Below are 13,855 nucleotides of genomic sequence, written 5' to 3' on the forward strand. Positions count from 1 at the left end.
CGCTTTGCTTACGATACTCGATTGGCGCATTTTTGGACGAGCATACTTCAGCGCCGCCGCGACCACTTGTCTGGTGTTGGCTACGGGGGATAAAAGGGGGTTCCAAAGCAAGCGAGCGTACGGATACTTGGGTTTACTCTTGTTAGTAGGCGTATGGGAAAAGCTAGTATAGCTGTCACGAAGAAGCGAACAACAGAAGCCTTTTGGTATTTCTAACGGATCTTCACCAATCTCGGTTCAACGCAGGGTTCATTCATCAGCGCAGGCGCCAGTCCTTGACCGGGACCTGAAGACAGACCTGCAGAACAACGATAGATCCAGAATCAATGGAGCGCCATGCCTAGCACCCCGGATGCTGGCACGCAGCATCCATCGTGACAGCCAGTATGTCTGACAGACTATGACACTGCTCCCCGATGAGTGTGTGTAGCTGTCAGACGGCGGAAACGACCGTCAGTCGACATGCTAACAAGTCTGCGTTGCTGGAAAGGCGAAGCCGTGGCTGGAAGTGAGGTTGGAAGTATCCACCTTCTGTGCGTAATCATCAAGGGGCTGGGTTGTTGCAGCTTGGCTGGGCCCCTCTTCTTTCTTTTCTTCCCCCATTCATCTCTTGCCAACCTTTCGGGCGGAGAACAAGGGTCCACGGACCGCACTTTTACAAGATTTCGGGGTGGGGGTTGACGTGGTTGGCTTGGGGGGGGGGGGGGGCCTTCGGTATTGCTGTTGGCGAGTCCATGTCAGGTGATGCTAGGGGACGTAGTGGTCCGGCTAAACTGCCTGTGGCGTGGCGTACTAGGAGCGTAGAGCAAGGTAAACGAGTGTCGAGATACATTCTGGTGTATGCATCAACACAGACAGCCCAGTTGGACACGTCGAGGTTGCACTGGGTTGGGTCAGGATGGTGTAAGCTGCTTAGAGCTTATGTATTTTTCTTAGGGTTTGGTTCGTCTGACGATAATGACGACGGCAATATCCCAAATCGATGTTTTCTACAAAGTTTACTGTTCAAGACTACGTGACTGTAAAAGTTCCGCATGGGCTACAGACAAAGGGGGGGGGGGGGGGGGGGGATGAAGGCTCGGTGCATCCCTGTCAAGACATGTCATGTCGAACAGCTATATTAGTTACATAGCATAGGAAACATACCAGGTACCATGAGTGACAGCCGACGAACGTAGTAGTTCGGATTCTTGTGTAGGCCAAGTTGGATCGGCAGAAAGGTGAGAGGTCTTCAACTGGAGCTCAGGTGCTCTCTGCAATGAATGTGGAGCGTCTGAGCGGGCCGCGTGCATGATATGATGTTCAGCCAGGAGAAGCAGTGGCTGGTGCCAGCCAAATGATCTGGTGCGTTGGCATAGTAAGCAGATTGCGACTGGCTGCGAGATGCATTCAGTCCAGTAAACCGGGGTCGACACATCACGATGCACCCGGATGGACTGCTTGGACGGAGCTGGGGGGAGGGGGTCTGTGAGCAGTCACGGACACTCCCTACTAGCTTCCTTAAAAAGGGAGAGCTGGCGAATAGCGGTAAAAAGAACAATAAACATAAAAGAGTTAAAAAGGGAAGGCGAGAGAGGTGGTGGTGGAGGGGAGGAGTCTAGGCCTCGGGCCCCTAGTGAAATTCGGAGAAGTGTGAATGGATGGGAGCAGGGGTCAAGTGGAAGAAGAACGAGCTCTGCAGGTTGATTTAAGCGCTTTTGAGAATTGAGATGGCAGAGGCAGCAAGGAAAAGAGAGAAAAATGGACGACGGGTCCCCGCACGACCAATCAGCAGCAGCCCAGACTCCATTGCAAGTCGGCCTCGCTTCAGATAGCAGCATCTTGCAACAAGGAAGCAGGATGCTCGTGCGCCATTTGCATCGCTGGATGATGACTTGCGCATCTCGCGTAAAACGAGTAGTTGGGGTAGGCGGTATGTGGGGTTGTTGGCTGGGTTCGGCGGCAAGCGTTGATTGACCAAAAAACAGCGCTTCGTTGTTGTCTCCCCCCCCCCCCCCCCCCCCCTTTTCTTTTGGAGCTTCTCAGTGGACTCGTCAACCGCCCGAGCATTGTTCCAACTCGTGGCAAATGAGCGAGAAAATACCCAAAACAAACAAACAAACCGCCAACCAACCAACCAATTAACCGAAGAGAACAAACACGGAAAGAAGGATTCTGCATGCAGAAGCCTAGCGGCAGCGGCAGCGGCAAAGCGCTTACTACAATTCAATAGCAAAAAGCGGGAAAGACAGGCAGGGCAAGACCCGGAAAAGCCGGTTGTGTCTTGGTACAACCGCCCCTGCCGCTGCCGACGCAAGTGAACAGAAACTTAGTGAAGGGTTGCATCACGCATGCTTTGGTCAGTGCATGTCGATAGTTTCCGGCGGCCGAGCCCGGCCCATTTGGGCATACATGAACTAGTATAGTGGTATGATGGTTCGGAGATGTTCCGTCAAGGGAACCAGGACTAATGTGATTCAATTCGACCAAGACGGCTGAGGTGGGGGGGAACAACAGTTTCGGGGCTGGAAAGGTCGGAGGGCCTTGTGATCGTCTTCTGTCCGACCACGAATAAAGCACGTTTTGCCAATGCTGCAGTGTATCCGTACATGCTGTTTCAAGGAGCAGCAGATATCGAATACCGTTACTCCTGACATACCTACCTATGTAGGCAGGTGGATAGAAAATGGAAAGAAGGAATTAATTGAGCTGCAGTGATTGAATGGGCGCAGCGGGTCCAGCGGGTGTGCATGTTTCCCCTGTCCACGTTACGTCGTAAAACGTGCGCAAGATCGGGGATTGATACACGGTTTTGTCTGTGCCCACGCGGTGCGTCCTCCCTCCGTCACAGCATGACCTCACAGCTCCTTCGGGGGCACGGCAAAGGCCCAGAGTACCAATACAGTTGCAGAACATGGGCTGCGACAAGGCTCCCGAGGAAGAGACAGAACGACGCCCACTACGAAAACGGCGCTCTACGGAATGCGCAAGAGGACCGTTGGATCTGGGGCAAGTGCCGTTTGCTGACGATTGCTAAAGATAAATGGCGCGCCATTCCATCCAGCTTCTACTGAAGCATTCCAGCTCGACTCTGCAAGCACCACGGACACTGGACCAGGAGAGGGGGACACCACAACGCAAGGGATGCAGAAGCATGAATGGCACTTGTTGACACGGCCCGTGGTTCCTTTTCCGAAGCATGCATGCCATGCCATGCCATGCCTGGCCCGATGTCCACGATTGTCGGGGTGGTAATAATGGCAATTCGACGGCATAGGGGAGAAAAGCAGATGATCTCGTTCAACAAAACACCGTAGAATGGTAAAAACTGCTGGACTGCATCAAGGTATAACGGATTAGGTATGGGCGCTGGCTGGACGCCCATGTTGAGGCTTTGGAGACGGGAGCATCCTTGTGTGCCATGGACGAGGCGCAAATTGCGACCATGATCCCTTCCTGTGCCCGAATGGAAGATGCCGGATGGAAAGCATTGTGGTACGTACATACCGTACCGGGTAAGGTTCCTAGGTAGGTACCTCCTATACGGATCCAGAGCACACAGGTGAAATGTACCTATCTATCCGTACCTAGAGAGATAAGGATGGCGTACCAACAACAGGTGGTGGTGCGAACGGTCGTCGCATGTCAGCCCATCGTCTCCCTCACAAGTTGCAACCAGGTCCTAATCGAACTCTGAAGGAAAGTAAGTCACTGAGAGACCGGTGGCCCTGACGTAAAGCTGCCGGGCTAGCCACCTCATGGCTCGGAAGTTTGTTGACCTGCCGGAGGGGCCACAAGCCTCCATCGACGGGCCAGCTTTGATCTTAGCATGGGCACGGGATCGTTAGACGACACATGCAATATGCGGCCATTCATGCAGCTGCGCGCAAGCTCGCCTTACCCAAAGCCAGCCGCCAACCTCGCACCGTTCCGGATGGATCACTCGGCTCCCTACGCTTCTCCATCTTCGGTGGTTGTTCCATGAGCTCCGTCAGCTGTTTTGGATTGAGCGGTTGCGGCCGTGACTTGATCTTTACCCTGTCAAGCCTCTCAATGCAGGCAACAAATTCTTGCAATGCGTCGCAATCGGCACAGACAGCCCACGAATTTACGTGTGGTGGATGCGATCCGTCCGCCGCCGCTTCAGTGGAGATTTTACTCGGGGTGTTCAAGGATCACTCGGGTGGGTAGGCAGGCAAAGGTAGGTAGGTACCTAGGCTAGGGTAGTTGGGTACTCGGTGGTTTACGTGCAGAGAGACCAGTCGGGGCCTGCTAGAATGCCATCCCTGGAATGGGCACATCAGCGAAATAAGCAAAGGATCTGAAGCGACGGCACGAGAAGTTGTGGACGCGGCAAGGACGACGCTAGACGCCGCCGTAGGGGGCTGGTGACCGTCAAAGACGACAAGGAAATCCGAGTCGACTCGAGGGACAAAGAGAATATGTGAAAGTGAAAGACAAGCGAGCAGTACCTGAAGTGAAGAAGGCGGCGTGTCCCAGGCACCCGGAAAAGAGAGCGTCAAAAGACGGTGAAGGAATGGGAGCGGGAGCTAGGGGAGCAAAGTGTGACCACGACACCCCCTTGGGCGACGAACCCTTGCTCCTCCTTCGCTGTAGTGACCCAGTGTGAGGCGCCAAGACCCAGCCAGGGCCGCACGCAGCCGGGTGTGCGGGTGCGAAATGGTAGGCCATGCTTCATAGGTACTTTCAAGCCAAGAGGTTCCTAGGTAGTTGGATCTCGGCAACAACCCAAGCTGAGCTGGCGGCAGCAGCTGGGTACTGACTTTCCGTCAGCAAGGCATGGCTACCTAGGCAGAACGAAACGTCAGGTGTCGCTCTCTCTCTCTCTCAATAGCGGCCAGTATCAGAGTCGATGACAGAATGCTAAGGCAAAACGATTCAACAAACTAATCAAATCCACAAATCAAAGAGGGGATAATGAAAAGGGAGAGGAAGAAAACTTGAAGGAATACCTACAATCATTCAATGGCAAGCCCATCAATGATTGGATCGGTCCGTTATGCTTGGGCTACAGCGGCGTCCAAGATTAATGGTCGTCGTATCCGCCCCGGCAAAATGTACTACTACCCGCCACTCATCTTTTTACAGCAGGCTGCCATGATCCCGAGAGGAGAGACAGGCCCAGGACCTTGCAGTCATCGAAGCCCCTGAATCCCGACTGGGCGTGTTGCGGCGGCCTTTCCAGTAGCCGTCCTCGGTATCCTCCTCCTGCCACTGCTTCCTTAGTACATAAGGTAGGTAGGTCGTGTCCCAGCCCGCCTGTGTGTGCTGGACCAAACGGCCTACTTCGAGCCCTGTGGTGTTCGGCCTGTGTGCTGTGTGTCACCCAGTGCGTTTGGTTGTTCACTGACTATGAAGGTATGCCCTGTGACGAACGAGGTTGCGCCCTGTTTCGGGGTTTCCTTTCCATTGCTGCTGGGTCCCAACTGTGTGTTGTTGTTGTTGTTGTTGCTGCTGCTGCTGCTGCTGATGCATTGCTGGCTGACTGGCGGGTGGTGCTGGGCTGAGCCTGGGCTGGCCACCACTGCACAAATCTCGCGTGCGCAGGACGTGCGGACCTGATGCATCCATCATCGTCTGCTTCTCCTCTCGCTCTCTCCTGTCCCGTCTTTCTCTCCCTCCTTCACTTTTCCCCCTTCCCCAACCTCCTCGTCCTTTTTTCCCCCCTCTCTCTCTCTTGCCCACCCCCTCTCTCTCATCCATCCTCATTTTCTCCTGCTCTGTGCGTCAAGCGTCTGTCTGCACTTGCCTTGCCGCTGTCGTTGCATGCCAGCATTTGCTTCCGTGCATTTTCGGCTGCCTTGTCTTCCATTTTGTCTCTCGGCTCAGACCTGGGCTCTTGCTGACGCTGGCTTTGCTACCTACCTTTGGGTACCGGTACTTGCTATTGGCACTTGCCGCCGCTGCCACTGGCCCATTTCACCGCACTCCTCCGAGTCACGCTTCCGGTTGTCGGTCCTGAAACACAACCAGACCAATCCATCACCCTTCGCCCTCGACCGACCGTCTTTCTTGTGTCTACACATCCATCCGCACACCATTCATCCTTCCCCCTTCTACACCTCTCTTTCTACTCAAGACCTAAGACCATCTCCTCCCGCTCCCATTTGCCCCATCAAAGTGACGAGTCTTACGATCGCGACGGAATACTCCAGAGCCCTGCAACGTCCGTTGGCCTGCGCATCCAACCCCCTCGCGCCGCACGAAACTAGCATCGAATCGAGACGAGTCCGCTCACGCACGATCCGATCCAATACAACCCAATTCTCATACACACACATAACACTTTATCGCCACCCTCGAGCAACCCCGACCCCAAATCAATACTCGCCCTCCCTCTTCCTTTCCCCTCTCCCTCTTCTCTTGCACCTTCAAACCAGTGCATTTCTCGAATCTATCGAGCCCGATACTGCAACCACTCCCGCCAACCCTGTCAAAGGGGCCATCCAAGCTGGAAGGGATTCATCGCTCTCCTACCTTTCCACGGCTGCACTGCCTGGCCCCATTCGACCTGAACCACACCTTGAACGATACATTGTCATATTGACCGCTTTTCAAAATGAGAGAAGTCAACTTCAGCATCCCCAACGTCAATAAGGCGTCGGTCGGCATCACGACCGCCCTTTACGATCGTCGGGCCCTTGACTGTACATCCACCCTCCCTCTTATCAACTCTCTAAACCATCTCGCCTACCTCACCACCTCCTCCGCTCGCATCCGCGACATCCTCACCGTCGATGGCGGCATCGAGCGCTTGGTGTGCATCCTGAAACGCGGTCGCAGTAAAGACATGATGGATATGTGGAAATGGAACCTGGCCTTTCAGTGTGTCGTCAACATTGGTGTCAGGGGCACTGAAAATGTTCGCACACGCGTCGTCGAGGCCGATATGGTCCCCGTCATTGCTACCATCCTCGACAACTATATCAAGGTCACGGAGAAGTGCAGAGACAAGTCCGATGACAAGAGCAAGGACCATCATCATCGTCACCGGAGCCACGAGCATCGCAGCGCCCATAAGGCTCCCTCCTTTACCAATAGATCCAGTCGAGTCGAGGTTGATCAGCGAGCCTCCCGTCGTCAGGCGCCTCCTCCCTCCATCGACGTTTCTGCGACGTACGCCGGGTCCTCGTCTACTTCTGCAGTCGATCAGCAGACCACCGAGACCATGACTGCTCCGGCGCAGCATCCGCTGGCGTCCTCGGCCGAGCGATCTGCTCTCCCAGCTCACCGACACCACCACCATCATCACCACCACCACCATTACCGCGCTGCCGAGGCCCGCCATGCCGTTGCATCCCCGCCTCGTCAGACGGTGCAGCCTTTGGCGCCTGCCGTGCCTCCAACGGAAACCATGGAGGGCTTCGTTCGGCCAGTCCGTGACGTCGATCGTCTGGCTTCCATGATGAACTTTGGCCACGCGAACCTGACCTCGCAACCATCCTCCCCCACGACTCCCTTGGCGCCTCCTCAGATGCGTTCTCCTACCGTTCGGCCCACATCTGGACTCGCACCCACTAGTCGATCCCGGCGCCGCCCTTCCATTCGACACCAGAACTCGACTGTGGACTCGGACGACTTGGTTGGGGATGACGCGCCGTCTGACGAATCTCCTGATGCCGAAATGTCAGGCACCGGCACCGAGCTCCAGACCGCTGTCAACATCCAAGACATCACCATGGAAGAGGGAGACAGCATGCTTGCTGGCTCTACCACTATGGACCTGAACACCCCCACCGTCTCAGAAACACAGGATACCGGAACCTTCAACATTACACATCGAGGTCCTGTTGAGACGAGCAACACAGCTGCTACAACGCCTGCGCCTGTGCCTCCCATTGGCCTTTCCCCGAACCGCCCCACAATGGTCACTCCACCCCAGCCGGCCATCCCCAACGCCAGCGTCCCTCGGTATTTACTCGACCGGCAATTTGTACCCAACGCTCAGGTGCTGGCTGCTATGCCTCGTGAAGAGGACGTCTTGATGTCCCTTCAACTGCTTGCGTACGTTTCGAAATACTGCGGCCTGCGGTCATACTTCCAGAAGAGCCACCTAGTTCCTAGACTTAAAATCGGAAAAGAACTTCGCTATCTGGATGGCGAGAATGCTTCGACGGATCAAATCGACGATGAGGAACTAGAGGAGGAGTACTTGCTACCGAACGACTTCAACATCTTTCCCCTCGTGGAGAAATTCACAGTTCGACACCACAGTACAGATATGCAGTATTGGGCTGGCGTTGTCATGAGAAACTTGTGCCGAAAGGACGACACCCGCGGAGGTATTCGACAGTGCGCCTACTACCAGTGCGGCAAGTGGGAGGAGTTCACCCGCCAATTTGCCAAGTGCCGTCGCTGCCGTCGCACCAAGTACTGCAGCAAGGAATGCCAAAAGAGTGCGTGGGCTTTCCATCGACACTGGTGCGTTGCTGCAACCCAGTGAATGACAAAGTCGCTCGGCGCATCGGCACGTTCGACTATACCCGGGATACGTCTCCAGGCGTAATGTTTATAATACGGATTCTACGCCCCCACGGGTGGCACTGCATTGCACAGCACAGCGTTTTTTGAAATGCATGGCGTTTCCCTCGATACCACTGGTCTTTCAGCAGCATGTTCAAGGTTGGGCATTGGGTGCTTGCTATTTATGGTGATGGCACGACTTGACTTTTTTTTCATGATGATATATCATCGGCTTCTTTCATTCCCTCGCACATCACACAAGGCAACTGTTCAAGTCGAAGGGCAACACCACAGGTGTCTCCCACTGTGTACATTCCTGACGGCAAGTAAACGCATGAGCTACGGTCTGTCGACGCCGATCCGCCTCGGCAGCATTTGATGAGGGCTCAAGGACGGCCTGGTACGCGATAGGCGGCGCACGCTTTTGGTCGCCCATGGCTGACGTAACATGGATGGGCTCAGAAATAATGCCAGTGTTCTGCCTAGGACAACTCGTGCGATTTATGGACAATCCTTGTGTCGTTGGATTGGCAGGTTTCTTGGTCTTTGGCTACTACTAGACTGGCAAAATTTTACAACAGCCGGTATGGTGATTATGGATAGCACGGGCGGTAACTCTGGATCGAGTATCAATCATCCGCCTGCCCACGCCACACAAACACGGAAAAGAAAAGAAAAAACGAATAAAAAAAAATCAACGGCAGAGGAACCATGGCGGCTTTACCAGACATCCCGGGGGACTTAGAAGCATGGACGGCCGGTAAGGCGCTGGATCGGTACTCAAAGGAGCATATGCCGAGCGGCCGGCGGAGGACCATGTATGTATTGTTACGAGAGTTTACCAGCTATAATGTCAGGATTTTATGCGGTCTTCCAAATTGCTTGCTCTTTGCTGTTATGGTTATTGCAAGGCGATGCTCATGACGTAGTGCGCCATGTATTTTGCGACAAGCAGTTGACACAAAGCCACCGGGGCTCGACTGAGGGGCGGGCGCGCTTGTGCGGAAGTTTCGTTGCGCGCCGTCAACCCTCGTTTTGGGACGAAGTTAGGCTCACGGAGTCGCTGTGCTTTGTGTGCACGGCGCTGGGCGCTGGGCGGGCAGGTATCTCGTTGTGGGACACTCGATTCGGAGTGGTAGAGGCAACAATCCCAGGGAACGGAAACGTGAATGTTCAAATTAGATGTAGCAGAAAATGCGATTGGTTTCTTTTTAACAGTCCATACAGCCCGAGGGGTATTTGCTCCTCCTCCATCCATCCACTCTTTTGCCCTGATTTTCACTTGTTCCCCCCACCGACGATCGTTCATTCTCTACAGGTCCCCCTTATTTATTCGACATGGCCTTCCTCCTGTTTTTGCCGGGCCGCTGCTGGGGCTTCTTGCCGATACCGCCCTTCATGCGCTTAGGGTTGAAGGCGCTGAGGTCACCGGAGCTGACGGCGTCGCCAGACTTTGCGTGGCGCTTCTTGCCGCCGAAGCCGTACTTCTCGTTCTTCTTGGCCCGCTTAGCGTTGACACCGCTGCCGGACCGGCCACCGTCGCGCTTGCCGTCGCGCCTCCCGGACGAGTTGGTGTGGCTCTTGATCTCGTTGTCGACACCGACGTCGAACAGATCAGCCTCGTGGGTGTCGAGGTTGGAAGAGCCTTCTTGGCGTTCTAGGCGGGTAGTCAGTAAAACCCCAGTTTCTGGTTCAGAGAGTCAAGGAGAGCAACTCACTCCTCTTGAGCGTCTTGATCTTTTCAAGTGTGTCCTTCTTGGCCTTTTGACGCTCCTGCAGCTTGGCGACTTGCACCTGCTTGCCAAACTTCTTGAGGTCACGGAGCTTCCTCGCCTCAGCAGCGGCCTTCTTGGCACTGGCCTCCTCGACGAGTTTGGCCTTGATCTTCTGCATCTGGCCGTCGTCCTTGGCCATCTCGGCAAAGTAGTCGTTGGGGCGCGAGAAGGGCACCCCCTCCTTGATGAGCAGGCTACGGCCCTTGCGCGCCGCCTCGAGCGACTGCGACAGGAGCGCGAGTTCACGCTGAAGGTCGTCCTGGACGTCGGGAACGGCGTCGGCCGTGGGCTTGGACGAAACGACGGACTGGTGCGTCGCGAAGGGCACAGCGGACGAAGTGTCGATGCGGATGCGGTTCAGCGAGGCAAGGAGCGCCGTCTTGTTGTTGATGGTAAGCTTGGTGTGCGGGACAATGTCTTCCAAGTCTTCCTCGTCGGCGTCGAGGTCCGAGAGGGGCACGTCGTCCGCCTCGGGGTCTTCGTCGTCGTCGTCTTCCGACTCCCCGTCCTTCTCCTCAACTTCTACCGGCACCTTCTTGGTCACCTTGGTTGTCTTGGTCTTCTTGGCTGGACGCTCAATCTTTTCTTCCATGTCGATCTCGGAATCGGAACCGCTGTCTGTGTCGTCCAATGCCTCAATGTCGAGCTGGGAATGCTGATGTCAGCCGACCTTCATGGTTGGGAAACGCGACAGGGGAATTGATACCTTACTATCTTCCTCCTCGTCATATTCATCCTCATCATCTTCTTCCTCCTCGTCCGAGTCGGCATCCTCGAATTCGGCATTCAATGTGATTTCACCCTCGACAGAAATAACAGAGGCATCGTCGTCATTGTCCTCTCCCATCTCCTCATCTTCGAGGTCATCTCCTTCATTGGCGCCTTTGGACTTGGCCTTCTTTTCTTTCTCCTTGGCAGTTTCGCGGTGCTTCGCCTTGATCTTTCTCTGTTCCTTGACCTTGCGTAGGTCGACGCCCTTCTCGGCCGCCAAGGCGAGCTTGAGTTTAGATTTGGTGACCATGTTATCCGTGTCTTTCTTTGAAGTTTCCTAGCGTATACAAGATCTAAGGAAGAAAACACACTGGCGTTGGAATGGTTGCGAAAAAACGTGTACTGGTTCAAAGACTGGACCTGTTCCTCGACGGGCAGTTGGAACCAAGGTGGGGAGGGTGCTAGGAAAAAATGTCGATTGAAAATAATTCTGCCGATTCGACGACCCACTCGGCCAAGGCGGTCAATGCGTGGTGGGTTCTCGTCCGGCATGCGGTGGGGTCTGGTTTGGTAAGCAATTGATTGGTTACTCTCACTTACTTCTGGCATACGAGACTCTCGAACTTGCTAACATTCTCTCATCATTCACCTCACACAGACATGCGCTTGAGTTTACTTTCACACACTTACTTCCAAGGCCAAGCCGCAAGTAAATCCAATCATTTATGTAGGAGGTGTCTCCATCCGTACGAACAAGCAATTAGTTACACCAAGAGACGTTGAGTATGCCAACCCCCCTTGCTCAACCTGTGAATACATACGGCTATACTCATTGAAAAACACAGGATCTCGTGCACTCTCCCGTAGATAACCTAGTAAGGCCTAGATCAGTTCTTAGTTTGTTTGGTGACGACCGGTGAATTTGCATGGTTATATGTCATTTGATTTTCAAGTCCATAGTTTGCAACATAGCATTGTTCGTTCTTCAAACGTTGCACGAATGCCACACAGGCGCAAACAGAGCATTCAACAAGAACGTTCTTTATTCTCGGTCCAAATATTTTGAAATTGACTGGAGACCATGTGCTATGGGGAGCAGTCTGGGCCGCCGTACGATGCCTCATCCAGAGTAACGGGTCCGTCAAGAAGATATCCACTTTTCGAGTTTAGTGAGCGTTAGGAACAAAAACAACTCCGCCATTCCTTTTTCGCCCATTGTCTCTTTCTCTTACTTTTTATTCTTTGCGTCTTAGTAAGTTGAGGAGGGGATGTGATGGCGAGTCTGAACGGGTCCTTCATTGCTTGAAGGCGGAAATGAGTCTCCCGGTGAGAAATGTAAATATTCGGCTGGACTGAAGTATATTGATTCCACATCGGGCCATGTGGTGGGCATAAAGGCTGGGTTCATGTTTCTTTTTTCCGATTCTTTTATCGGGTTCTTCATCCCCTAACCAAGTCCTTCGGACTTTAGTCGTGGCGAGCGAGCGTGACGGGTGAAACGAAGGGAGTCTATCTCGACTCTGTTTTGCTCTACAGGATCACACAGCCCAGAATCGTAGCTCCACCGTAATCCCCTTGGTTGGTGTTCTTCTGCGCCGTGGTAGCACCTCCGCCAGTGCCTGACTTGGGCTTCATCTTGATCTCGCAAAACGATGGAACAGAATCCATATTGGTGAATTGAAAATGTGGACTTAGGATCACTTCTTGCTTGTTTGTCTGGAAAAGAATAGACGCTGTACGGTATGTGTTGTTTGACGATATTAGAGAGACTGTGGGAAGCCATTGGCTCTTTTATTTCCATCTGTCCAGGCTGCTCCTGCATTCCTCATCGGTCACATGCCCAACTAGATACGCACTGCTTCACTATTTCGAGCATATGTTGTGCGTATCTAGACGGATGCGGCTAAGACCTTTGGCTTTGGAGCCCGTTAGTCAGAGTACGGCATGTATTTAACGGGCAGAACAATTACTCTACTCAAGTCATCCTTTCAGCATCTGGCTGCTGCGGGAGAACACGGATACAAGTGTTCCGAGTAAACAGCATCCTCTTTGACTGGCCGTCAGAGACATGCAATCCAGTCTTACGACTTCAAACTGTGGCTGTCTCGTCGGGTAATACATATCTTGCTAACCGCAGGCGAGGGCGCACAAGTAAGTATGTTTCTTTTGGAGAGATGGTTCCTTTTCTTTTCCTAGGACCTATTTGTTGGGAGTTTACCATTCACCACGTGGGGCACACCGGAGGGATGAACTTGAAGAGGGGTCTGAAGGGAGAGCCATGTCAGCTGAATCTTGCCAGGCCGTTTCTTTGAATCGCTATATGTTTGTTTGTTTCGACAACTGTCGAAGTATTTGATACGCTGTCGTCTGAATTCCTTTTCGTTACACGAATTGTCTATTAGTGGACCATTCGTAAGCTGCTTTTCCATATTCTAGAAATTCTAGCCTTGATGCCCACTCCTTGTAGCATCTTTCAATGAAGACCTGTTGAAGCTTTCTTATAACATCAGAGAAGGAATGTCACCCTTCGCAGCAACGCCTAAGCCAGAGAGGCGGTTGGCGTAGTGAGCTGTAACATTAGTCGGACAATTGGACTTGATGCTTTGCACTGCGTGTCTAATGTTAGCCCCCAAACTCGACTGCCACAGCTTGAGCAACGACGGCCAACAGTACTTTGCGTCCTTCTCGCTTGCGAGTCTGCGATTTTGGTGCCATAATAAGACATAGACAGGGGAAACGGCGGAAATTCAAGTCATTGCGGTTATTTATTTTCCAATACTACTCACATCCTATTACTCCACGCCTCTTCCAGCCGACGCTGACTGATAAGCAATGGTAGCAAGTGTCGAATCGCATTACTTGGTGTAGCAAACATGTGCATACCAACACCTACTACCTCCCTTGCT

The 13,855-nt window shown here is 53.4% G+C and overlaps 2 protein-coding genes across 2 annotated transcripts; one reads left to right on the top strand and one right to left on the bottom strand.

The window, feature by feature from the left end:
- Positions 1-6,559: 6,559 nt before the first annotated feature.
- Positions 6,560-8,443, top strand: GLRG_03293 (MYND finger; the record flags this gene model as incomplete). Its single annotated transcript, XM_008093978.1, has 1 exon — positions 6,560-8,443. The coding sequence occupies one exon, from the start codon at positions 6,560-6,562 to the stop codon at positions 8,441-8,443; it is 1,884 nt and encodes a 627-aa protein (XP_008092169.1).
- A 1,345-nt stretch (positions 8,444-9,788) lies between these two features.
- Positions 9,789-11,259, bottom strand: GLRG_03294 (eukaryotic rRNA processing protein EBP2; the record flags this gene model as incomplete). The annotated part of the gene is made up of 3 exons (XM_008093979.1): positions 9,789-10,120; positions 10,182-10,884; positions 10,945-11,259. The coding sequence occupies 3 exons, from the start codon at positions 11,257-11,259 to the stop codon at positions 9,789-9,791; spliced, it is 1,350 nt and encodes a 449-aa protein (XP_008092170.1).
- Between the last annotated feature and the right edge of the window lie 2,596 nt (positions 11,260-13,855).

The sequence above is a fragment of the Colletotrichum graminicola genome, assembly GCF_000149035.1.
Source record: "Colletotrichum graminicola M1.001 genomic scaffold supercont1.9, whole genome shotgun sequence".
Classification (NCBI taxonomy): Eukaryota; Fungi; Ascomycota; class Sordariomycetes; order Glomerellales; family Glomerellaceae; genus Colletotrichum; species Colletotrichum graminicola.